Source organism: Cnephaeus nilssonii, assembly GCF_951640355.1.
Source record: "Cnephaeus nilssonii genome assembly, chromosome: 15".
Classification (NCBI taxonomy): domain Eukaryota; kingdom Metazoa; phylum Chordata; class Mammalia; order Chiroptera; family Vespertilionidae; genus Cnephaeus; species Cnephaeus nilssonii.
Genome location: NC_137086.1, coordinates 29810542 through 29834549, shown reverse-complemented (window position 1 = coordinate 29834549; position 24008 = coordinate 29810542). Strand labels below are relative to the sequence as shown.

Sequence of the window (24008 nt, the reverse complement as noted above, 5' to 3'; positions counted from 1 at the left end):
GACACTTCTGCAAAATTGGAAAGATGCTCCTGTAATGGCAGTGTTGAAAAAAATATATAAAAAGAACTGTCTCAAAATACACCAACTTGATATTCAGAATTTAACGGAAACGCTAGATGACAGACTAACACTATCGGCTAAACATAACCACTCTTCCTGTTTTGTTTGGTGGGGGAGGTTACAGTGCAATGTTAGAGTATATTTTGTGTGTGCGTTAGGCTGGGGGAGAGTACGCGGTCACTGAGTAGAGTAACTTGGGAATGAAACTGTTACACTAAAGTAGCTTTGAGCTAATATATAACTATTTGGTTAAATGCCTAATCATTTCATTCCTATTTTTAACTGCTACCCAATACAACAGTTTCCTTGAAACATTTCAATAATATAAATTCAAATTGTTGCCTTTTAGTCCTTAACCCCTGCCTAGCATGACCTCTCCCCTGCCAGTTTTCTATTTTACACATTTGCTATCACAAATTATTTTCCTCCTTCGTCTACAAATTCCCAATTTTCTACTTTTTCCTCACACCTTTCATATCTTTTTCACAAACCTCTACTCTCAACTGAGGACACTGCCTCATACTTCTCTGATAAAACAGAAGCCATCACAAGTTTGCTCATCATCCCATTCCCAAATCTATAATTCTATCTGCATCTGTACATTTTTTTCCTTCTCTCCCTTTCAATGAAGGGAGCGTCTCTTCTCCCATAATTTTATTCCTGCTCTGAATCCAATTCCTCTTTCTCCACATCATTATCTCTCCCTTCCTAATAAATTATTCTTTTTATTTTATTTTTTAATATATTTTTATTGATTTCAGAGAGGAAAGGAGAGGGAGAGAGAGATAGAAACATCAATGATGGGAGAGAATCATTGATCTGTTGCCTCCTGCATGCCCCACAATGGGGACTGAGCCTGCAACCCGGGCATGTGCCCTAACCGGGAATCAAACCATGACCTCCTGTTTCATAGGTTGATGCTTAACCACTGAGCCACACCAGCTGGGCTAATAAATTATTCTGATCCCAAACAAACACGTGTTAGTATCTCTCATCTATTAAAAAAAAATGTTTTCTTGCCCTGGCTGGTTTGGCTCAGGGGATAGGGAGTTGGCCTGCGGACTGAAGGGTCCCGGGTTCAATTCCAGTTGGGGGCACATGCTCAGGTTGTGGGCTTGGTCCCCGGTGGGGGGCATGCGGGAGGCAGCCGATTGGTGGTTCTCTCTCATCATTGATGTTTCTATCATTGATGTTTTTATCTCTCTCTCTCTCCCTCCCTCCCTTCCTCTCTGAAATCAATAAAAAATCAAGAAAAACATATTTTTAAAAATGTTTTCTTGAGTTATAACATCTTCAAGCTACATTTTGCTTCCTCTCACAGAAAACTTCTTGACTTCTTGAAATATCCTCTCTATACATGCTCTACACTCCCTCACCAAGTCACTTTTTTTAATTCCTCACTGGACGATATGTTTTTACTGATTTTAGAAAGAGGGGAACAGGGGGAGGGAGGGAGGAAGGAGGGAGAGAGAGAGAGAATGAGAGAGAGAGAGGTGTATGAGAGAAACTTCAATCCGTTGCCTCCCGTATGAGTCCCCACTGGGTATGGAACCTGCAACCTAGGCATGTGCCCTGACTGGGAATCGAACCAGCAACATTTAGGTGCATGGGATGTAGCTCCAACCAACTGAGCTACACCAGCCAGGGCATCAGCCAGTCACTCTTGAATCCTCCCCAATCCAGTTTCCTTATCCTGCCATGCACCTGAAATTGTGCTTGCCAAGGTCAACAATGATCTCTACAGGGTAAGGCAAAAGTAAGTTTACAGTTGTGAGTATGCAAAACACAGTTTATTCTTGTTATTATTTATTAATTATTTTATCATTTTCCATATGAACAACTGTAAATCTACTTTTGCCCCAACCTGTATAGTCCAAATCCATTGGCCACGGTGGTCCTTACCTTACTTGATTCTTCAGCAGCATCTCTCTCCCTGGACACGTTCTCCACTCAGCTTCTGTGCTGACACTCTGCGCAGAACAGTTAAGACAGCAGGCCTGAGATGGTTATCCTTCAAAGGAGCTTACAACATTGGCCCTGAGCTAGCACTTGGGAACTTGATTTTCAGCAGTGTTCCCACGGTTCCCTAACAGAATGCTGGCTCACTGGGCTAGACTATATAAACAGTGTGGTTTATGCTAAACACCTGCTTTCCTTCTGGGACCTGGACTTTCGCAGGCAGAGGGTGCCTACACGATCAGACCCCAGTAAACAATCTTGGGCGCCGTGTTTCTAATGGGCTGCCCTCAGCAGAAACATCACAAACATGTTGCTGGGCATTTTCATTTCTGGGGGAAGAGCATGCTCTGCGTGGCCCCTCATCGGAGGAAGAAGACATAAGGAAGCTGCCCGTGGATTCCTCCGGACTCCAGCACTGTGTTTCCCCTTACAGTCCAGAGCTGTGTGTTACTCCATCACTGTGCTCGATCTCAGCTGGGAGTACAATTACATGCTGATTCCAGGGAGCCTCCGAGAGACTATCCGAACAGAGAGCACTAACCTGCCCTGGTTTTCCTTCTCTCTTGCTCCTTTGTTGGTTTCTCCTGCTCTGTCCCACTTGGAGGCCTCCAGGCTTTACTGTCTTCTCTTCTTTATACTTTTCAGGTGATCTAATTTAGTCCCTAAACATTAAATATAATATCATCTATATGCTGACAACTTCCACATTTCTATTTCCACTAACTCTAGAAACTGAAATCCAAACGCCTACTTGAATCTTCACTTAGGATCTTGTACTGCGGTTGTTTGTTTGTTTCTTTGTTTGGTAAGATTTTTCCATTTATGTTCAAAAAGGATTAGTCTAAAATTTCCTCACTCCGTTTGGGGGTCAAGTTTGAATTAGCACTAGTTCCTAACGGCAAACTACCAAGGCATATTTTTAACCTTCATCATTTACCTCTAAAGCACCTCACTGTTCACCACTGGCTCTCTCTTCAATGTGCTGGTTATTTTTGTTATGACAATGGCAGTGACGTCCAGAGTTATCTTTGTAAATGACACGGCTCCTCCTGTGATGCCCCTGCCTCATGGCTTACAGGATAAACCGCAAACACCTGGGGAAGGCATGCATGACTATTTGGAATCTGGTCTCAGCTTTCCTTGTTGTCTCTTCTCTTGCCATTATCCACACTTTCTGTGCTCTCACCACGCAGGAGTCATTGCTTCCTAGCCTACCCAGGCCTCCTGAAAACGCCAGGGCTTTCTACATACTGATGCCTCTGCCTGGGGTATACGTATCCACCCGACTTCAGGACCCTAATGACACTGCTCAGCTTCTCCCAAATGTTTGGTGACTGCCCATAGCACTGTATTCATATAACTGAAATAGCTTTGGGGAATAAAAATCTAAAATTCTTAACCCAACTTACAAGGCACTGTATGATTTAACTCTGTTTACCTTCTCAGCCTTACCTCCCTCTCTCCCCCTCCCTCCCTGAGCACATAGGTCTTTTCAGAGCTTCTCAAACAAGCCAAGTTCTTCCGCCATATCAAACTTCCACTCGTACTGTTTTCCTAGCTGGATCGTTTCTAATTCTCCTTCTGAACACTTCATTCACCAAATGCTACTTCCTCGAAAAAGTCTTTCTAGGTCCCCCTGTTCTACACAATCAGAGCCCTCCTCTTCCTATTAAAGGATTTAATGAAATTATCAAATACCTGGAGAATGAGTTGTTTGATGTCTGCCTGCTCCACTAGACAGAGAGCTCCATGATACCAGGAATTAGACCGAAATAGATCTTTTAGGAAAAGAAATATTTTATGTTAAATTTTTAATTGTGCGTATGGTTAGCATATAAATCTCTTTTCACCTGAACCTGTCTATATTTTATTCACACACACATAGAAAGCATTGTGTGAATGGTTTGTGATAGGAAAATGGTTAAATTAAGGGGGAAAATGACAGCTTCATGTTTGGATTAAAGCATTACTAAAACAGGGGCAACAGAAGCCTCGTGGTAAGATGATGACTCAAAAGAACTAGTTTAGCAGAAGCTGACGTTTATAGCTGAGAGTGACTATAGAAACATAAGCCACCATCCTCCAAAATTAACAGAATTATTGGATGAGGCATTAAGTATTTCCATCTGTGTAAGGGAGTTTGAATTATAGTCAGTGCTCAATTAATGTCATCAACAGGTTGTGCCTTTAAGCGAACCAATATAAAAAACAACACAATTTCACCATAGGCTAACTGATATAAACAAGAGTTAAGTTCCTATGGTATCTTATCAACATGATAACTAAAGGACATTGAGGACCTGCAGTAGTTTCATCTAGAGATCTTAAGTAAGAAGATTCCAACTGACATTTAGTTACAATTTTATCTGTTTACTTGTTTGTCAATCCACTAGACAGTGAACTCTTTGTGGACAAGTACTGTGTCATTCATTTTATGATCTCACACTTGGCACTCAGAAGGCAGTCGATACATATTTACAGAATTAATGGATATATATTTCACTGCGGAGAATTAAGGATTTAACAACATATCAGATACAGATGAACAAAATACTCTCAGAACCAGCCCTAGCTGGTTTGGCTCAGTGGATAGAGCGTCAGCCTGCGGACTGAAGGGTACCAGGTTCAATTCCAGTCAAGGGCAAATGCCTGGGTTGCGGGCTCGATCCCAGTAGGGGCATGCAGGAGGCAGCCAATCAATGATCCTCTCTCATCATTGATGTTTCTATCTCTCTTTCCTCTCTGAAATCAATAAAAATGTATTTTAAAAAATATTCTCAGAACCAGAAACAGATCTGATAAAGTTATTGAGAATGAGATAGACAAAGATTTGAGAAATATAAAAAAATATGAAGATCAGAATGAAAAGGTACAGATGTCTAATAGAAATTCTATAAAAAGGAAACAAAAAAAGTTGTGAAAAGATAACAGATGAACATTTTGTCGACTAATAAATGATTTGAATCTTTTAAGAAACACAAATCCCTTGCAAGATTAATAAGAAGAAGTCCACATCAAGTTACACTGTAGTGAAATGGCAAAATGCCTAACAAAAAGAAAAACTGTAAAATAATAATGGAAAAATCCATTCTTTTAGCTATGATACCTTCCTTGTTAAAAACTGAACTCCATATTTGAACTTTAGCTCAAATGAAGTGAAGTGGATAGTATGACTGGATAAAAAGGATTTTTGGATGACATATTCAAAACTTAAAAATCATACAGGGACTAGAAAAAGTCCTCATTTCTCAGATCCAATATTCGGGTGTCTTTTAATGATTGTAACAGCAAGAGTCTGGATATTTTATTATACTAGAATGACTCATTTTTAAAGATTATGCTCTGGCAACAGAGATTCATTCACTTGCCAATATATCCCCAGGCCTAACTACATCACATATAGAACAAAAGTAAGGCAGGAGATGCATGAAACTAACAACCTATCATTTTGTTCACTGCTAAGAAGTGAATTATCAAGTAGTGGGCCAATAAGTACATCAAAGACAAATATTTGATTGATAACTATCCCTGCCAATTCCTCCACCAATATTTTCCATGAAGGGATATTGTATTTTCTGGGTCTTCTAAGAAGGGTGATTACAGTCGGCTTCTTCAAGGGTCTGATAAGAAGCCAATGTCTCCCTCAGGGTCTGACTGAAAGAGTAATGGGCTGTTATCGCTGGCAGAGTATTCTGAGCTCTAAGAGATACAAAATGTTTGGAAGTTGGTCTGATGAGAAAACTGACCTCAGATTTTGGATTATTGTCTTCAGGGATGAGAAGACTATGTCACCCAGAGAAACTTAAGGTCTCCCAACCTTCTCACTTCAAGGGGTTTCAATAGTATTTTCTATTAAACTTCACAAGAATAACAGAAAGAGACTTCATCTCTTTTGCTCCAATAATTTTTTTAAAATATATTTTTATTGATTTCAGAGAGGAAGGAAGAGGGAGAGATGGAAACATCAATGAGAGAGAATCATTCAGTGATCAGCTGCCTCCTGCACGCCCCCCTACTGGGGATCGAGCCCACAACCCGGGCATGTGCCCTTGACCAGAATCGAACCTAGGACCTTTCAGTCCGCAGGCCAATGCTCTATCCACTGAGCAAGACCAGCTAGGGATCCAATAATTCTTTTTAAAAAAATATTTTTATTGATTTCAGAGAAGAAGGAGAGGTAGAAAGAGATAGAAACATAAATGATTAGAGAGAATCATTGATTGGCTATCTCCTGCATGCCCCACACTGGGGATCAAGCCCGCAACCTGGGCATGTGCTCTGACCTGGAATCGAACCAGACCTCCCAGTTCATAGGTCGATGCTTAACCATTAAGCCACACCAGCTGGGCTCCAAGAATTCTTTATTCTTTGCCAGTACAGACATCCACTCCCAGGAAACTTGGCTTCACCTGGAACTGCTTCTTTGAAATAATAAATCCAAACATTCCTGTTCCTCCAGATCCCATGCTCAGGCTAATCCTTGTACCGCATCAGGATCTGAGTCCCTTGACTTCTACACTCTGCCTATCTGTCCTTTTCTTTCTTCACTTTGACTTTGTGAGGAACAGTTTGCCACCCAATACACCTTTCTTAGTGTATTGATTTTTTAAGCTGATCATTTTTTAAGAAACAAAAGACTCCAGAAGAATCTTTGACCTTCCCCCCTAACTACCTAAAAAAATTTAGTAGAGGACCTGCTCCAGGAAGAGAGATATTATTATAGATAACTATAGTTTAATCTGAATTAAGTGTGATAGACAGGAAAGAACCTAGCCAAGTCTTTAATCAAAGTCCTCTCTGTGTCCCATTGTTAAAGATGGTCAACAAACAGTTGTTTACCAAACATTTGCTTTTCTATCTCCATGTGAATTGCCTTCCCCTTTGAAGCCTCAAACCACAACCACAACACCCCCCCCCAAGCCTCCCCCCTACTCCAGAATGGCATATAAACCTCAACTGCCCAATTTGTCTTTGGGTCCCACATTCTTATGGAATCCCGTAAGTACATACCTAAAAATGTGGTCATTTTCTCCTGTTAATCGTTCTCATATCAATTTGATTATTAGACCAGCCAGAATAACTTAAAGGGGTAGAAGGATGTTAACCACTCTCTATCAAGTATTCTCAACTCAATGATCTCTATTTAGAGAAGAGAATCCAATGAGATCATGTAAGTAAAGCACTGGCTGAGAGAAGTGCTCAGCAAATGGTAACTAACACCACTGCCTTCACCACCACCAACATACATAACATTCCCTTACTCCTTTGTCATTCTATCAAACCAGCCCGTAGGTACACAACCTGGGCTGCTAAACATTATTGGAGAAAACCACTATATTGCGCAGACAGATGATGGTGTATTATACTTCCAACCTTCAGTGTCAAACAATTCTGTTTCTCTAATTCGTTTTTTGAATTTTGAGACTACTCTAAACCTCCCTCAGTCTCCTCAAATCTCCTACCCATTCTCCTTCTCTTGCTTCACAGAAAACAAAATACAAAACAACAACAATAACAACACCCCCCACCCACCCACACACACACATACCAAAAACAGGAACCATTGGAAAGAACTTCTCCAACTTCCAGCTACCAAATCTGTAAACCTTTCTGAATTTGCACCTCCCTTCCTTGCTTTTCTCCTCTGGCTATGGAAGTAAACTGGATAACTACGAAGGGCCAGACTCCACATTCTCTTCCATTCTCTGTCATCTTCACTCAACTGTCTTCAACCTCTCTCTCCACTGGCTACTTCTAGTCAATATTTAAACATTTAAATATAGTCCACCTTCAATATTTGCTCTTTTTATTTCAGCTAACTCCTTATCTCTTTCTTGTTCTTCTCTAAGTTTTTAAAAAAATACTTTATTGATTTTTAGAGAGAGGAAGGGAGAGGGATAGAGAGATAGAAACATCAATGAGAGAGAAACCTCATCGATCCACTGCCTCCTACACGTTCCCTACTGAGGATCTAGCCCAAAACCTGGGTGTGTACCCTGACCCGGAATCAAACCAGTGACCTCTTGGTTCCTGGGTCAACGCTCACCACTGAGCAACACCTGCCAGGCTCACCCAAAGTTTTTTAAAATCACAGTCCACATTTGCTGTCTCTATTTGTTTACCAGTTCTTCCATTTTTCCATTGTCATTGTAATCTGGTTTCCATTCCTACACTCCACTGAAATTATTCTTTTTAAAAAATGAATATATTTTCATTGATTTCAGAGATGAAGGGAGAGGGAGAGATAGAAACATCAATGATGAGAGAGAATCATTGATCAGCTGCCTCCTGCACGCAACTGGGGATCGAGCCCACAACCCAGGCATGTGCCCTGACCAGGAATTGAACCGTGACTTCTTGGTTCATAGATCAATGCTCAATCTCTGAGCTATGCTGGCTGGGCCACTGAAACTCTTCTTAGCTGCTTTATCAGTAATTCCAAGTAACCCTTCTCAGTTCTCATTCCATTTGACCCACCAGGACCTTTTGTGGGGTTAATCGCTTCTTCTATCTGAAACACTGTTCACAGGAATGCCACTTTCCTAGACCTCCTCCTACCGCTCCCACTGCTTCTTGGGCACTCTTGGTGGTCTCTCTCCTTTTTCTCTCTCAACCCCTGAGTTCCTCAGAGTTTGGTCAAGGACCCTATTCTTTTCATGCTGTTAAATTAATTAAACAAGGAGATCATTAGACTGAGGTGGCACTAATGCTTTGGCAGCCTACTTAAGCAAACCAAAATCTAGGTGTGGCTCAAGGTTATGAAATCTAAATACCAAGGACAATCACAAACAGCCCACTGGGCTTAAAGCTATAGCCAATCAAATAATTTCCATTATTGGCTTCAACACCTTCTCTACTCTTTCCCCTGGCTGGCTCTTGTCAGTGGAGCACCCTTAATCACTCCAGGTTTGGCACTGCCCAACTGAAATCAATTGTTGCTCAGATAGACCCTGGTCGGGTAGCTCAGTTGGTTAGAGAGCATTGTCCCAACACACTAAGGTTGTGGATTCAATCCCTGGCAAGGGCACATATAAAAATCAACTAATGAATGCATCAAGAAATGGAGCAACACAACAAATACATGTTTTTCTATCTCTCTCCCTTTCCTCTCTCTCAAATCAATTAGTAAAAATTTAAAAAAGATTGTTGCTCAAATAAACTCTTCAAAATTTTAATATGCCTGTTTATCCTTTAACAATACTCTATATCTCACTGCTTCCAATCCATGTATGTGCTAATCTATATTCCAGTTTAGATCACCCTCCTCCTCCATTATGTCAAAATACTTAACCATCCCTTAGGCATTCTGCCTCCAAAGCTGCTTCTGCCGTGTCCTGTCTCTCAGGGAAAGGCTTCACTCTTTACCTGGCTTCCCAAACCAGAACTCCTGTCTCTTCCCTCTACCTCACCCTTAATATTCAAACAGCTATCAAGCCCAGGCCTTTCTACTTGCTGAAATGGCTCTCAAATCATTTCAATTGACATCCAGGCCTTCATGTCACATCTGAAGGGATCCTCCGGTACCCAACCTGGTCTGTTCTAAATCATTCTCATTCAGAGTGATTCTTCAAAAAAAAAAAAAAAAAAAAAAAAAAAAAGTAAGTTACATCATACCACCCCTATGACTAAAATCTTCCAGACTTTCTTGTTGCCTTGCAGGATAACGCTCTAAATATCCCTAACATTTCCTCCGCGGCCTCAATTCCCCACTCCCTTCTCTTGCAGTCAATCTTCAGCCATTCTGGACTTCTTTGAATTCCTAGAGTGAGTGCATACTTGAGGCCACAGAGCTGTCCCCTTAGGTGAAACATACTTTCCCCTCCCTTCTTTTCCTAACCAGCTCTGCATTTAACCCTTAAAATTCAATATACGTATCCGCTCTAGTAACGGACCTGACACCCCCAAACCCCACCCCACCCCAGTCTGAACACCGCTTTAGGTGTTCCCGGGGCATCCCGTACTTATCTAGCAATTACGAGTATTGAGTTGTAATTGCTTATTCCCTCGGCTATAGCTCTGCTCGACTGAATCCCTGGAGGGCAGACACCTGGAGCTCTTTAGTTCCATCTTAAAGGTCAAAAAGAAGCATCTGGCACACAGCATGGCCCAATGACTATTTGTTGAAGGAATAACTAGTCCCTTCTTTGGAATGAGGGTGGCTCAAGAGGAGGGCTTCAAGGGGTCAGAGTAAAACAAAAAGAAAACAAAAAACACACCTATAAATAATCACGTGGGGTGAACGCGGCGCGGGGGACGGGCCGACTGCCTGGCCCCGGCGGCTCCGGGGAGGCGGCCGCCGGAGGGAGCGCGCAGCCCCGGCCCGAAGGGACAATGGCTTGGAATTCGGCCTCGTGTTTCCGGTGGGGCGGCCGGGCGCTCGGCCGGTGAAGCCCGAGGGTGGGGGCTCCGAGCCGGGCCCACCGGAGGAAGGCGCGGCCTCCCCCCCCCCGGCTCCCGCCCAGCCGCCGCCGCCCCCTCCGCCGTCGCCCCGCCCCGGAAGTGACTTGCGGCCCGTCCGGAACCTCCGGCCGGCGGCTGCAGCGTCACCAGCCGAGCCGGTGCGGGCCGAGCAGAGCGGCCGCTGCCGCCGCCAACGAACCGGGAGCGCGCGGGGCCAGCAGCGCGCCGGCCGGGGGAGGGGGCCCAGCGGTCGGGCCGAGGGCGACGGGCCGCCGGCGGCCGCAGGGCGACGACGCCGCGGAGGAGGCGGAGCCCGGAGAGGGGTGGGGGCTCGGGAGGGCGCGGGGGGGAGGGGGCGGGCGGGTGTCCCCCGGCTCATGGAGCCGGCGGAGCGGGCGGGCGGCGGGGACCCCCCGGAGCCGGGCGGGCGCCCCGGGCCGGGCCCGCGGTCCTTCGTCCCGCAGAAGGAGATCGTCTACAACAAGCTGCTGCCCTACGCCGAGCGCCTGGACGCCGAGTCCGACCTGCAGCTGGCCCAGATCAAAAGCAACCTGGGCCGGGCCGTGCAGCTCCAGGAGCTGTGGCCCGGGGGCCTCTTCTGGACCAGGAAACTCTCCACGTAAGTGCAGCGGGCCTGCCGGGTGGGCTCGGGGCTGCGGCTCGGGGCGGGCGTCCGCGGGCGGGGGCGGCTCTTTGTCCGCTCCCGGTGGCTGGACCAGCTCGGCGGTGCTCGAGCTGCAATCGCCACCGCAGCTCGGGAAAGCGCTCGGCCCTCCTCCCTGCCACTTGCCTGCGGGACGTCTCCGGTTCTCACCAGCCCTCCTCGTCCTCCCTGGCTGCTTTCCCCCAAGGGTTCGGATGGTTGTCTTCCGACCTGCGGGGTCCCCGGGGAAAGAGATGAGCGGTTCCCGCAAGGGTCTTCCTCGGACTTGTGTGCCCCTGTGGGGAAGGGGTGCAAGGAGGACTCGTCCTTGGGGGAGCAACTCTTGACTTCTCGTTCCTCCGGTTCTTCCTTCCCCCCCCCCCCGTGATCGCCGCCGCTTCCTAGCTCCGCATTCGCGTCTAGTAACTTTCTGAATGGGAAGGAGACCGAAGGGAACTTCTAGTTCTACTTTTTTTGGGGGGTGGGGGGGGGGCTGCTCAATCTCTGTGGGTTTGATGGAAGAGATTGGTTTAAAATCAGCCCTCTTCGTACCCTTGGGCTGTATCCTAGACGTTAGTGTCGAGAATGGTGAGGCGTAGGACTTAGGGGAAGTGTCTCTTGCTCCTGCTCGGAAATGCACGATACCGAGGAAGATCGATGGGGCAGAGAGCTGTCAGGTGGTCCTGGGAGTTACTGCGATCGGGCGTGTGTTCATTTTGAGTCGCTGAGATGAATGTAGATTGCCGAAATCAGTTTCAGGAGTTCTGGTCTTTTGTTACTTTTATTTGTTTATTTTTGCCACAACCTGGCTGCGAACTAGAGTGCAACCGAAATTAGGGGAAAACGGGTAAAATACAGTTGCTGGAGGCAGGTTAGAGACTTTATTTGCTAGATGGGCATCTTCACTGAGTCAGAAAAACTTTTTTTAAAAGGATTTTGCTGAATCTTGTTTAGTTAACTGGACACGAAATCTGGCAACATTGCATGTTCATGCGTTGGGGGTATGAATGGTTGAACACGCAAGACTTGTCACTTACCCACTGTTTATCCAAATCTGCTGAGTGAACTGGATAATGACTCAGGGTTTTGTAATGAAATAGTTCTTACATTTCCTCCCAGGATTAGGACTCTTATTAGGGAGTCTCTGACAAATTTCTCCCATCCACTTCAGGTGGTGGTGGTGGTGGGAGGAATTACCTTTTTAATTAAAAAGCAAAAAATAAAACACTTAAGTTGCTCTTTTCAAAGAGTGACCATAAAATGTCAAGGTTAACAGCTCTCCTTTTGCTTAGAGAGTCAAGTTTATGGTGTTCAGATCCATAGGAGACTTGGGGGGGGGGGCACCCAACGGGGAGAAGAACCACTTTTAGTCAAAATAGAAGAATGCTTTATAAATTATTAGAATTAATATGATTTTTCAAGTGCGCCTCCTAGCTGTTTGTTACTCAGGCACAGTAAAAATCGTTCCTCTGTCAGTTCCAGTAATTCCCCACTTTAATCACTTGGTTTAAATTTGCCAGAGAAGAACCATTTTGGGGGACACAAACAACTCCTTTTAAATGCACAATATATAAACATACCAATGTGTGAATGCATGTCTAATTTGGATTTCTGAATCTAGAATCTATACACGCATAGTGAAGCATTGTTTTCTGACATTTACTGTTACTAAACTTGGCAAATTATCACCTAAGGTTTTATTATTTTTGGCTTATTTAGGTATAAGTAGCTTTTGCCTAGGAAAGGCTAGAAATACATTGGACACCGTCCTTGGTGTTTAGGGCAAGATTGCAGTTATGTGGCTTAATAACCTATGAACCTAAAACCATTTATACATAAATTACCAGCAAGAAATGCTATCAGAATTTTATTTTGGGACAGTGGTTAAATGCTGAAAACTGATTCTTGGGCTTGCACTATGAGACATTTTGAACTTGGTGGGACATGTTGTGATCTTGGGTGAATTTTTTTTTCTCCTAAGTCATGTTAAAGGTGACCTGTTTATATCTGTGCTTGTTTATTAAGCCTTGTATGTGTTGCACAAGTTTACATCTAGATGATGCCAGAACATGTGACGATAGCTGAGTAGTGATCATATTTAGTACTTTGTAGAAGAGTGGAAAGTAGTAATGAAAATAAAATCTAATTTCTCCCACTAGCTCTGTGACTGTGCAGTTACTTTAATCATGTGTTTCAGTATTCTTGGAAGAGAAGTGGGGGTTTGGATTAAATAATTCCTGAGAAACAGTGCTCTGTAACTTTATGATATTCTTTATCTGAAGGGAACTTCTAGGTTCTACTTTTTTGGGGCCTGCTCAATCTTTGTGGATTTGATTGAAAAGATTGGTTTAAAATCTTGCTAAAGGTTTGTCCTTTAGAGCTTCAAATAAGCCAGTGTGTATCTTACTACAAGGACAGTGAGCAGTTTTTAAAGTATCAAGTACATTCCTAAAGAAGACCTGAATGTAAATGCTGTTCAAAGGCACTGGGAGTGGGTCCCTGACCAGAAGTGTACACCCCTAATCTAGCCATCACAGACCTGGGTGGGGTAGAGTTCTGGTTTGAGAGGCGCTCAGGCTCTCCTTTTTTTTTACTTTTTACCTCATTTTAGTAGTAATCATAATTCTGTTTCAGTCCATTTCAAGACTTCTGGGTCTGTTTAGCATCTCCGAGAAGAAAGCTTACTTCTGTGTATTTAAAACATTGGTCCTGTAATATGACACAACTTCTTGCATACAATTTAAAGTATCAGAACGTGTTCAAGAGAGATCATGTGGCATAACATATCACAGGGCCATTTTCTAAGAAGTGAGGAAACAAGGGAGGCACAAACTAGTTTGGTGGTCTTTGGAGAACAATAGTTAAGATAGCTCGGACACTGAGTGAAAGGTATTGGTGATTCCTGGTATGGCCAATGTAGAGAATGGAATTGAAGAAAGGTAATCTTGAAACTTGCTTTTTTTCCCTTGCCCTTTTGGACTTTTCATGAGAGACACTAGGTCTAGTCCTAAGACCTCAGGTTATCTGTACCTGGCTTTGCCACCAACATTATCATCTCAGTCTTGCCTAACCTCTCTTAGCTTTGGAGTCCTCTTTTGGAAAATGGGAGTTTAGACTACTAGTGATGTTTCAAACTTAAAATCTAGCAGTTGTCTTAAGCAAAATTCTAAGCACAGAATTGGATTCCTCAGGCCAAATAAGACCACACTGATTTTTTTCTTTGTAACACTTCATTGAACCCCTGATGTCTACTTAGGGCACCAAAACATACTGTTTGAAAAGAAAAAGGAAAAAAAATCACTGGACTAGTCTCTAAGGGCCTTTCCAGCTAGCTCTCTGTTACTTTCAATTGGCCTGAAGGAAGGGCAAAAGGAGGAACAGTTAGTGAATGGGCTACTATTTCCTACAAGCTTACTCCATTCATGATTGGTTCTTTCTTTCAAAGAATTTTTATTTTAGTGAAGTGGGCTTGGTGTATTATGAAGCAAATTTAGATGTCTTGTTTGTTATAATAAAACGTTATGTTCTTTGCTGTTTGTTATAATAAAATGTTATGTTCTTTGCTGAGGAATCATTTCATTTGTTAATGAAACTGTAGCTCCCTTGTTTTATTATTAAGAACAGTCTGTAGTCTTCCTCCTGGACAGGAATTGGATTATCCCATTTGAAACCACATAATGTATTACATTTAGTCAAGATATGAGTTATCAAATAAACTGACTGCCTCTTGTGGAAAGTAATAATGTGAACACTGGAGTGCCCAAGTTCATACTATCTCTGTTGGGGAAGAAAGTAGAAATGCTATCCACCGAATCTCAGTTGCCTAGTAACATGATGTACTTAATAGGGTATCTAATGTTAGAGCATTGAAATTACAATAAATACAAACGCTTTTTTGTTGTAAAAGAATCTTGAAATCTTGACAGATTACCATATTCGTCAGGGAGAAACAGTTGGAGAAAGTAGTAGAAAAGATTTGTTTTTATTAAATGACCACACTCAAAATGGGAACCAAACTTTCTTTGTAGTGAGAAAGTTGTTTTTCCGAAGAAAAGAACAAAATAAGTGAATTAAGTGATTTTGGGGACATGAATTTTTCTGATAAAGTTGTCTAATAGCACACACCATAAGTTATCTTTCACATTAGATTTTTAAAAAATTAACACTTTATTTTTAATTTTTTAAAAATGCTCACTCGAGGATATTTTTCCATTGATTTTTAGAGAGTGGGAGAGGGAGAGACGTTGAGAGAGAAAAACATCTGTGTGAGAGAGACGCATCAGTTGGTTGATATACCCCCTCTCCCTACACATGCACACATTTGATTTTTCATAACAGTGTCATACTTGGGGCCCTTCCCTTTTTCCAGGGACCTCTCTTAATCATTCTTTCAAAACACCTTATTAGCTTTCACTAGTTAACTGTCTGTTTCTGCCAGAATCTCATTTGTCAATATATATGATTTGAACAGCTTTCTAATATTCTTTTTGTTTTTTGCTTAGACATTTTTTTCTGTTATGGAAACTCAAGCATACACAAAGGAAGACAATAAAATGAACTCTATGAACCCATCATTATCAAAGTTAAAAAAATTCTGCAATAATCCATTGCCACTTTGATTAACCTCATGAAGTTCTTTTTTTGCAAAATTTGATTTTACTTCTAAGTTTTCATTTCATTTGTGTTTTGTCCAAGGTTGACTTCAGACAGACTTCATGGACAGTTTTAAAAATAGCTTACTAATGAACATTTTTATATTATGACATTCTCCCCCCCCCCCCACCCCTTAATTTTGGAGCTATAGAATAAATTCTGGGGTAACAAGGACTCCCTTGAATTATCTTCACTTTGAAAACATAGACACTGATGTTGATAGGGTTAATAGATAGTTGGATACAAAGTTGTAGTCAGGAGTCTTTGAACAGATTATTCTCTGAGTGCCTTGTGTGGACGGCACTTTTTGGCTGTGTCAGTGAAAGGCTTTTGCCCTCAGGGAGTTCCAGTGTGCTCTTGCTCTTAGTCACATTTTTGTTTATTTGGGACAGACTAGTTAAGGTGTGTAACTCCATCAAGAAATTTGGGAAAATATGAATTTTAAAGTTAATTGCTTTAAAAAAAAATTCTCATTCTGACCAGTGTATTTTAACACAGTACATTGAGAAAAGGAAGTTAGTAAAAAAAAGAAAAGAAAATTAGTACAGCAGTACCATAGTTCTGAGATCCGAATATATTTAAAACATTTTAAAAAAACATTTAAAAAACATTTTTAAAAACATTATTTAAGAACGTTTGTTTTTGCAGTGTTGTAAAAAAGTTTTTTTGAACTGCGTGTTCATAATTGAAGTGAAATGATGGCAGATTCTTGTTTTTTAAAGGATGCTTATTTATTAGTAAACAAGTGCACAACTTGTAAACCTATCCTCATTGTGGAATCTAGATGTTAACTTTCTAGTAAGCAGACTTATTTCTGGTGAATCTTCCTCTCCCAATAGAAAATCCAAATCTGTTTCCCTCTAATCTTTGCAGAAAATTAGATAAAAAGTCTCATTCTTACTGTGTAAACAGCAAGCCGAGAACAGGTAATAAAAGCAACAGTGAGCAAACAACAAAAAACCTTTACATTTACTGAGATCACGACTGGAATGTTAAAAGCAGCACATACTATAAATATTCTCATTTGGAATCTTGAGGTTGGTTACTTCCATATTTGGCCTCTGCTCAGCATTTCTTTCCTTTGAGTGCACTCGCTCTTGATCCCTTGTTCCTGCTTTTCTATTCTTCATGTACACATCTTCCCTCTGCTGTGCGCTTTCTTCATATCAGCACCTTGCGTCCGTATTTACTGCCTTTCCTCTACTTCCAGCATTAGTGCAGTGGCATATACATTCATAGGTCCTCAGTAATATTAGAATTAACTCTTTTTTGTTTGAAAACTAAAAGCATTTAATACTGGGTTCAAAAGAAAGTATATTTTTAACCAAAGAAGTGGAGAAGCATTTTGGTTATGGAAGAAATTGTTTCATAACCAACCCAAAGTTAATTAGAGAAGAAAGCCGATTATATTGGTTGTATCAGCAAGTTTGACTGAGATCTCACTGTATGATTAAATATTTATTATTAAAAATATAGTTAGATGAACTATAGAATTTTGGTAGCGGTCATCACCTGTTTCATAATACCTAAACCCCAAATTTTAGAGTTTAAAAATATAATAAAGGCTTTTCCCCTTTAAAAAAAATTTTTAAGCCCTGGTTGGTTTGACTCAGTGGATAGAGTGTTAGCCCATGGACTGAAGGATCCCGGGTTTGATTCCCGTCAAAGGCATGTTCCTCAGAACACCCACTTCTGCCTCTCAAGCTTAGTGAGACTGTTATCCTCTGCTTGGGGCTTTGCTCAAGTCGGGAGTTTTCAAATTACATCGAATGGTACTTTTAAATATTAAAATGAAATGTCATCTCATCATTAAAACTCTCTGGAAAGGTTCTATAATGTGCTCAAAATTTCTTTTTCAAGGACAACAAAGGACAAATCCCTGTGATGGCAAATGTTCCTAAATTTGTTGTATGAATGAGTTATACTTGTCATAGTTGTTCAATGAAGTGTTTACTATAATAACAAAAAGAAAATAGTAATGCAAGGCTAGAACCATGTATCAGATATATATTAAAAAATAAAAAATTATTTATTGATTTTAGAGAGCAAGGAAAGGAGAGAGAGAGAAATATCGATTTGCTGTTCACTTATTTATGCATTCATTGTTTGCTTCTCGTATGTGCCCTGACCTGGGATCAAACCCCCTACAGCTTTGGAGATGACACTCTAACCAACTGAGCTACCAGCCAGGGCAAGGCCTTTTCTCTTGCTAAGAACACTATTGCAGCTATGAAATGGGTTTGAGAATAGTATTGTACTTTAAATACGTTGGAGATTGCTTAAGAATTGTTAAAAATGCTTTGTAATCTAATGGTATACAGTCTAAATGGAATGTGTTGGTAATCTTTGAGCTGTTCATTTCATTGTTTGACAGTTTCTTTTTTAAGCGAAGGATTAAGTCGTTTTTAAGAGCTAGACATTTTATGAAGGCAGTGTTTAGCATATGAGTGTTTATATTTTGGGCAGATTCCCGAAAAGTTTAGTTGGGACAGCTTGTGTTCTGAGGGAAGGTAGGTAACCTCCTAGAGATCCCAATAAATAAAATGTTGTCAAGTTTCTGTCAATATACCAAACAGAGGCCCCCATTATGTGTATGGCAGGAGAAAAATTACCATTTAACAAATCCAAGAATGATTTAGAAATGTAATCTTTTTAAAAATTCATAATTTAACAAATATCTTAAGACTTTCACATTGTGGTTTGGTTTTTTTTCTTGTGGGGTCTCACTGTTGTTGTTTTTTAAAATCTCTGTTCATTTGTGAGTGTTTAATAGAGAATTTTTCAAATTGTGAATTATAACTAAAGGGTATATATATATATCATTTAGTAGGTCTTGACCCAGTTGTTGTATTCTTGGGGAGGTTTTATTTGTTGGTTGGTGAACTAAATTAGAATTATTAGACTGAATTTGGAAGTAATAAGGGGGAATGTTTATGACTTCTGTTTCGAGTGTGTGTGTGTGTGTGTGTGTGTGTGTGTGTGTGTGTGTGTGTATGTGTGTGTGTGTGTGTGTATGATTATTACTGTGGGTTGTGGCCAAACAATATGAATGAAAGCTTCTGATTTTACAGGTTTCTTTCTTTAGTTTAGATCATATCACCACACCCATTTATCTATAATAATAAAAGCGTAATATGCTAATTAGACTTGACGTCCTTCCGGACAACCTTCTGGACGAAGCCGCGGTGGCAGGGGCCGAGCCCATTGCATGAATTTCGTGCATCTGGCCTCTAGTTAAGCTATAAAGATATAAGGGATGAAAATGAAAAGTTGCAACAGTTTAAAAATATTAGTAGCCTGAGGTATCTTACAAAATGTCAGTATTATAGACACTACCTGCCATATGTTGAGGGCTCAGAATGTACTAGCACTATGCTAAGGGTTTACATTCATTATTTCATTTTCACAAACAACCCTATGAACTGTAGGTATGTTTATTCTCCCAGCTTTACCCCTGAAGAAGTGAGACTTAAGCAAGGTTATATAACAACAGATTTGCCTAATGACCACAGGACTCTTGCTCTTACTCACATGGTCAGAGGAAGGAAAATTCTTGGGCTGCCAGCAGTCAGACATCCCTCTCACAGTCCAGGGCTTTCACAGTTCTGGACCCCTCACTCCTTACCTCCCACCACTGCTGCTGCGCTCGCCAGGCATCAGCCTGGCTTCTGGCTGAGCCAGGGGGCAGCTCCTTCATTGAGCATCTGCTCCCTGGTGATCAGTGCACGTCATAGCGACCAGTTGTTCTGCTGTTTGGTCAATTTGCATATTAGCCTTTTATTATATAGGATTGATTGTTGCCAATTCCTGACTTTTAAATGACACTCAGTAAAGCATTTTAAGAAATGGATGCCCACTTAAAGAAATGCATGACTCCAGGGAGAACCAACTGGGAGAAATGAATGGACATATTATTATTAGATGTTAGTGGTGAATGACCATTACTCTAAAATTGTCATGTCAATTTGAGTGTTAGGAAATACAGTATGCTGAAACTCCAAGTGAGCATTGTTCAATCTGAGGAGGATGGGGATACAGAGAAATGTACACCTCAGACTTCCTTGCCCATATGGAGCCTCCCATTAGAAATACTGTACTTGATAAGATGAGAGGCCTGTTTTCTAATGTGTTTTGGAAACCTACTTTTAATGTTTTAAAGGCAATTTGCTCAGATATTTATTGTTAGTTTGAAAGTGCTTTTTTCTTTTTTCCTTTTTAAAAATAGAATTAGTTCTGGTGAGCTGTTTGTATACTTGCATATTCAATCTGTTGAAAAAAAAAAATGTTTCTCAAAATGTCTACCTTGTTTCATCTCTGGTTAGAGCTGAGGGTTAAATAGATGTTGTAGAGGGGTGGTCCCTGCCACCAAATATCTTTCAGTCATCTAAAGAAATACAGTAATGTGTACATAAACAACTATGGTATGAGATAGAATATGAAAAATACTCAGAGTTTGGTACAAGCTATTAAGGGACAGAGGACAGAGGTAGCACTTTAGTTTGGGAATGAAGGAAGACTTCATGAAGGAGGGAGTCTTAAAGGATAGATCGATTTCTAAGGATATGACAAATAATTATATATTAAGCAAACATCTTAAGATTTATTTTGCATATAACTAATTTAAGAAATATAAATTGTACAGATTGTATTAATATTACATTTTTAATGACTTAAGTAGATTTTTAAAAGCATGTATTGCCGAAACCGGTTTGGCTCAGTGGATAGAGCGTCGGCCTGCGGACTCAAGGGTCCCAGGTTCGATTCCGGTCAAGGGCATGTGCCTTGGTTGCGGGCACATCCCCAGTAGGGGGTGTGCAAGAGGCAGCTGATCGATGTTTCTCTCTCATCGATGTTTCTAACTCTCTATCCCTCTCTCTTCCTCTCTGTAAAAAATCAATAAAATATATTTAAAAAAAAAGCATGTATTATGCTCTAGTTAATCTGCTAAGTGGTGAGACATCTGGGAAGCTTATAAAAAACAATTGGTGGGAAGAAGGGGGTCATAATACATGGTGACAGAAGATTTGACTTTGAGTGGTGGGCACATGGTGCAATAGACAGATCTTGTCTCATAGAAGTCCTCACCTGAAACCTACTATTCTATGTTCATGTTGAACAATGTCATCTCAGTAAATTTAATTTAAAAAAAAACCTGGGACCTGGAGCCCCTCCTCCCCATCCTAGAACAATTAAATTAGAATGTTTTTCATGTATGTTAATCAATTGTCCATCACCATAGCTTTGTGAGGACACCCAGGTTTTACGTATGTACTTAGGAGATTAAATGACTTGCCCAGGAGACTAATATAGAGCAGTTTGAAGTCTCAGCAGTCTTGTAGAACCATGCTCTTCCTGCTTGCTTGGCTACTATGTTGAAATCAATAAATCTGTCTATCCAAAGTTTATTATAATGTTGAGAGTTGCAAAGCAAGCTAGAATGGAAACGTAAGACATCCTCCATTTAGATAGCAACTAACTTGCCTTTGTTTCATACCAGTAGTCACTTGGAATTAATATTCTTTATTGTTGTTTATTTATTTGTGGTAGTATATCCCCTTTCTTGATCCTCAGCCTGACCTCTTTGGAGGGGAGATGGAGGAATAAGAAACATTCTCTTGGTTGTATCACGTTGCCACAGAAGTACCCTGTTCTTGCTCTCTTCCTCTGCCTGGAGATGTCTCCTGAGCCTCTTTCCCCAAATCCTTAAGTTATCTTGGCTTTGGGTTGCCTATTCAGAGTGATGACAGCTTTCTAATCTTTTCTCAGTTCAGTGATCACTATATTTGGTGAAACTTTGGCTTTGAAAGAATCAAAACTCTAATACTTCATTTGTCCCCTTATTTCTGTATATTTGGTTTGCCAAGTATATGTCTCCTCACATCTGACTTGTGAGTTCTTGGCCTAAAGGAACTATTTGAGTCATTACTGTCATCCTGTACCTGTCATTTGCTCTAGAAATGCTGTTTGAAAAGAAGAGAGGTGGGTTTATGAGAAAACTCTTCCTTTTAAAAAAATATATTTCTATTGGTTTCAGAGAGGAAGGGATAGGGAGAGGGAGAGAGAGAGGTAGAAACAATGATGAGAGAGAATCATTGATCGGCTGCTTCCTGCACGCCCCCTACTGGGGATCGAGCCAGCAACCCAGGCATGTGCTTTTGACCGGAATCGAACCTGGGACCCTTCAGTCCTTAGGCTGATGCTCTATCCACTGAGCCAAACCAGCCAGGGCAGAAAACTCTTTATTTTAACATTCACTTACTGTTTCTAGCTGTGAGAAGCTGTTATATGCATTTTCAATATTATATGTAATGATGAAGGACTTAGTCAAAGTAATTAATTCCTGATCCTCTAGTTTTCTTGGCTAATTTTTGCCCTTTTTTATTTTTCTATTTGGTGACACCTTAGGAACAGAAAGAAAAGACTGGAACTGACATAGCTACAGCAAAAATGTGTGATGTTTATTTTGGTAGAAGGAAGAGTTGAAGTTACTGTCTGAAATTAAAATGTAAAGTTCAGGAATTTCACTGGTCATGGTAGTTTTCCTTTCTGTGAAATATTTGTCATTTAGCCTTAACTGTCAGGTACTAAGACATTAAAAACAATCCTTATCTCACAATTTATTCAAATATTTTACATATCAGTCAATTTTATTTTTATTTTTATTTTCTTTAATATTTTTTTTTTTTTTATTTTAGAGAGGGAGAGAGAGAAACATCAATGATGAGAGAGAATCATTGATTGGCTGCCTTCTGCACGCCACACAATGGGATCAAGCCCACACCTGGGCATGTGCCCTTGACTGGTATCAGACCCGGGACCCTTCAGTCCATAGGCTGACACTCTATCCACTGAGTCAAACCAGCTAGGGCAATTTTATTGTTTTAAAAATGTAATTCCTGCACTTTTCCTTTTTTAAACAATGTGCTTTTTTTAATTTATTGATTTTTTTTTTAATAGAGAAAAGAAGGGAGAGGAAGGGAAAGAGTAAGGGGGTGGGGGGACAGGAAGAGAGAGAGAAACATCGCTTTGTTGATCCACTTATTTATGCGTTCATTGGTTGCTCCTGGCATGTGCCCTGACTGGAGATCAAACCCACAACCTTGGCATATCCGGCTGACACTCTAACCGACTGAACTACCTGGCCAGGGCTCCTATACATTTCTTTTAGAGAAACTTCTAATTTTTTTGTTGTTGTTGTTGGTATTAAGAATGAATGGAACAATATTCCTTCAACCACTATTTCTTTCTGGGTACCATACAGGAAGGTTGTTGCTTTTAAAAAACACTAGATTTTCTTATGTAGTCTAAAACTGTTTTTAGGTGGTTGTTTTGGATGTTTTAGGTATGTATAGTGATAGCATTGACACCATACTATTCTATCTTTTGTTACCTAGTTTACTCTTCAATCTAGATTCAGAATAATGCTAAATAATAACAGTAAGGATAGTCATTATTGTTGTGAACCTGATTTTAACCCTTTGCACTCGCTTTTTTCTCGATTCCTTTATTCTACTCGGGATTTAATGCTAACCGTGTCGAGTCACACTCGACATCCGAGTGCAAAAGGTTAAAGGAAGTGCCTCTTAGAAGGGGGAATGCCTTAAGTCTGGAGATTGCCTGTTTAATCAGATTCATATGCATGTTTTTAAATTTTGTTATACTCTAATATTTTCTAACTAGTGGCCCGGTGCACGAAATTCATGCATAGGGAATGGGGGTTGTTCCTCAGCTCGGCCTGCACCCTCTTCAATCTGGGACCCCTTGAAGGATGTCCTACTGCTGGTTTACAGGGATCGGGCCTAAACCGGCAGTCGGACATCCCTCTTACAATCTGGGACTGCTGGCTCCAGCCGCTCACCTGCCTGCCTGCCTGATTGCCCCTAACCACTCTGCCTGCCGGCCTGCTCGCCCCCAACTGCCCCCACCGGCGGCCTGCTCGCCCCCAAATGCCCCCCCTACCAGCCAGATCACTCCCAACTGCCCCCCTCATGCCAGCCTGCTCACCCCTAACTGCCCTCCCTGCTGGCCTGCTCACTCCAAACTGCCCCCCACCCCTGCTGTCCTGATCACCTCCAAATGACCCCCACTGACGGCCTGCTCACTCCAACTGGCCTCCCTGCTGGTCTGCTTACCCCCAACGGCCCTTGCCATCCCATCCTGGCCTGATCACTCCCCGGTGACCCAAGGTCCCAGCCCCTCCTTTTTTTCCTTTTCTTTTTTTTTTTTTTTTTCAGCACCTCCTTGAGTGGAGGCCAGGGCTGGCTGGAAGCAAGTATCTAGGATTTATTTATCT

At 41.4% G+C, this 24008-nt stretch overlaps 2 protein-coding genes across 8 annotated transcripts in view; one reads left to right on the top strand and one right to left on the bottom strand.

Moving 5' to 3' along the window:
* Positions 1-10737, bottom strand: part of ACYP2 (acylphosphatase 2) — a 172334-nt gene extending 161597 nt beyond the window's left edge. For 2 of the 6 annotated variants that reach the window (XM_079792297.1, XM_079792298.1), the window contains exons 1-3: positions 10236-10737; positions 3718-3797; positions 1963-2030 (exon numbers count right to left, since the gene is read on the bottom strand). Coding sequence is in view for 4 of the 6 variants with exons in the window: in XM_079792302.1 (XP_079648428.1) it covers positions 1968-1985 (18 nt within the window). In the remaining 2 variants the exon portion in view is untranslated. Of the gene's footprint in view, positions 1-1962; positions 2031-2560; positions 2682-3717; positions 3798-9428; positions 9585-9702; positions 9722-10235 lie in introns of those variants that run through there. The other 4 variants (XM_079792302.1, XM_079792301.1, XM_079792303.1 and 1 more) reach the window with 4 other exon arrangements.
* A 59-nt stretch (positions 10738-10796) lies between these two features.
* Positions 10797-24008, top strand: part of PSME4 (proteasome activator subunit 4) — a gene marked incomplete at its 5' end in the record, with an annotated part of 89977 nt that continues 76765 nt past the window's right edge. For both annotated transcript variants that reach the window (XM_079792521.1, XM_079792520.1), the window contains one exon: positions 10797-11038. In XM_079792521.1, the coding sequence (XP_079648647.1) occupies positions 10797-11038 (242 nt within the window). The remainder of the gene's footprint in view (positions 11039-24008) is intronic.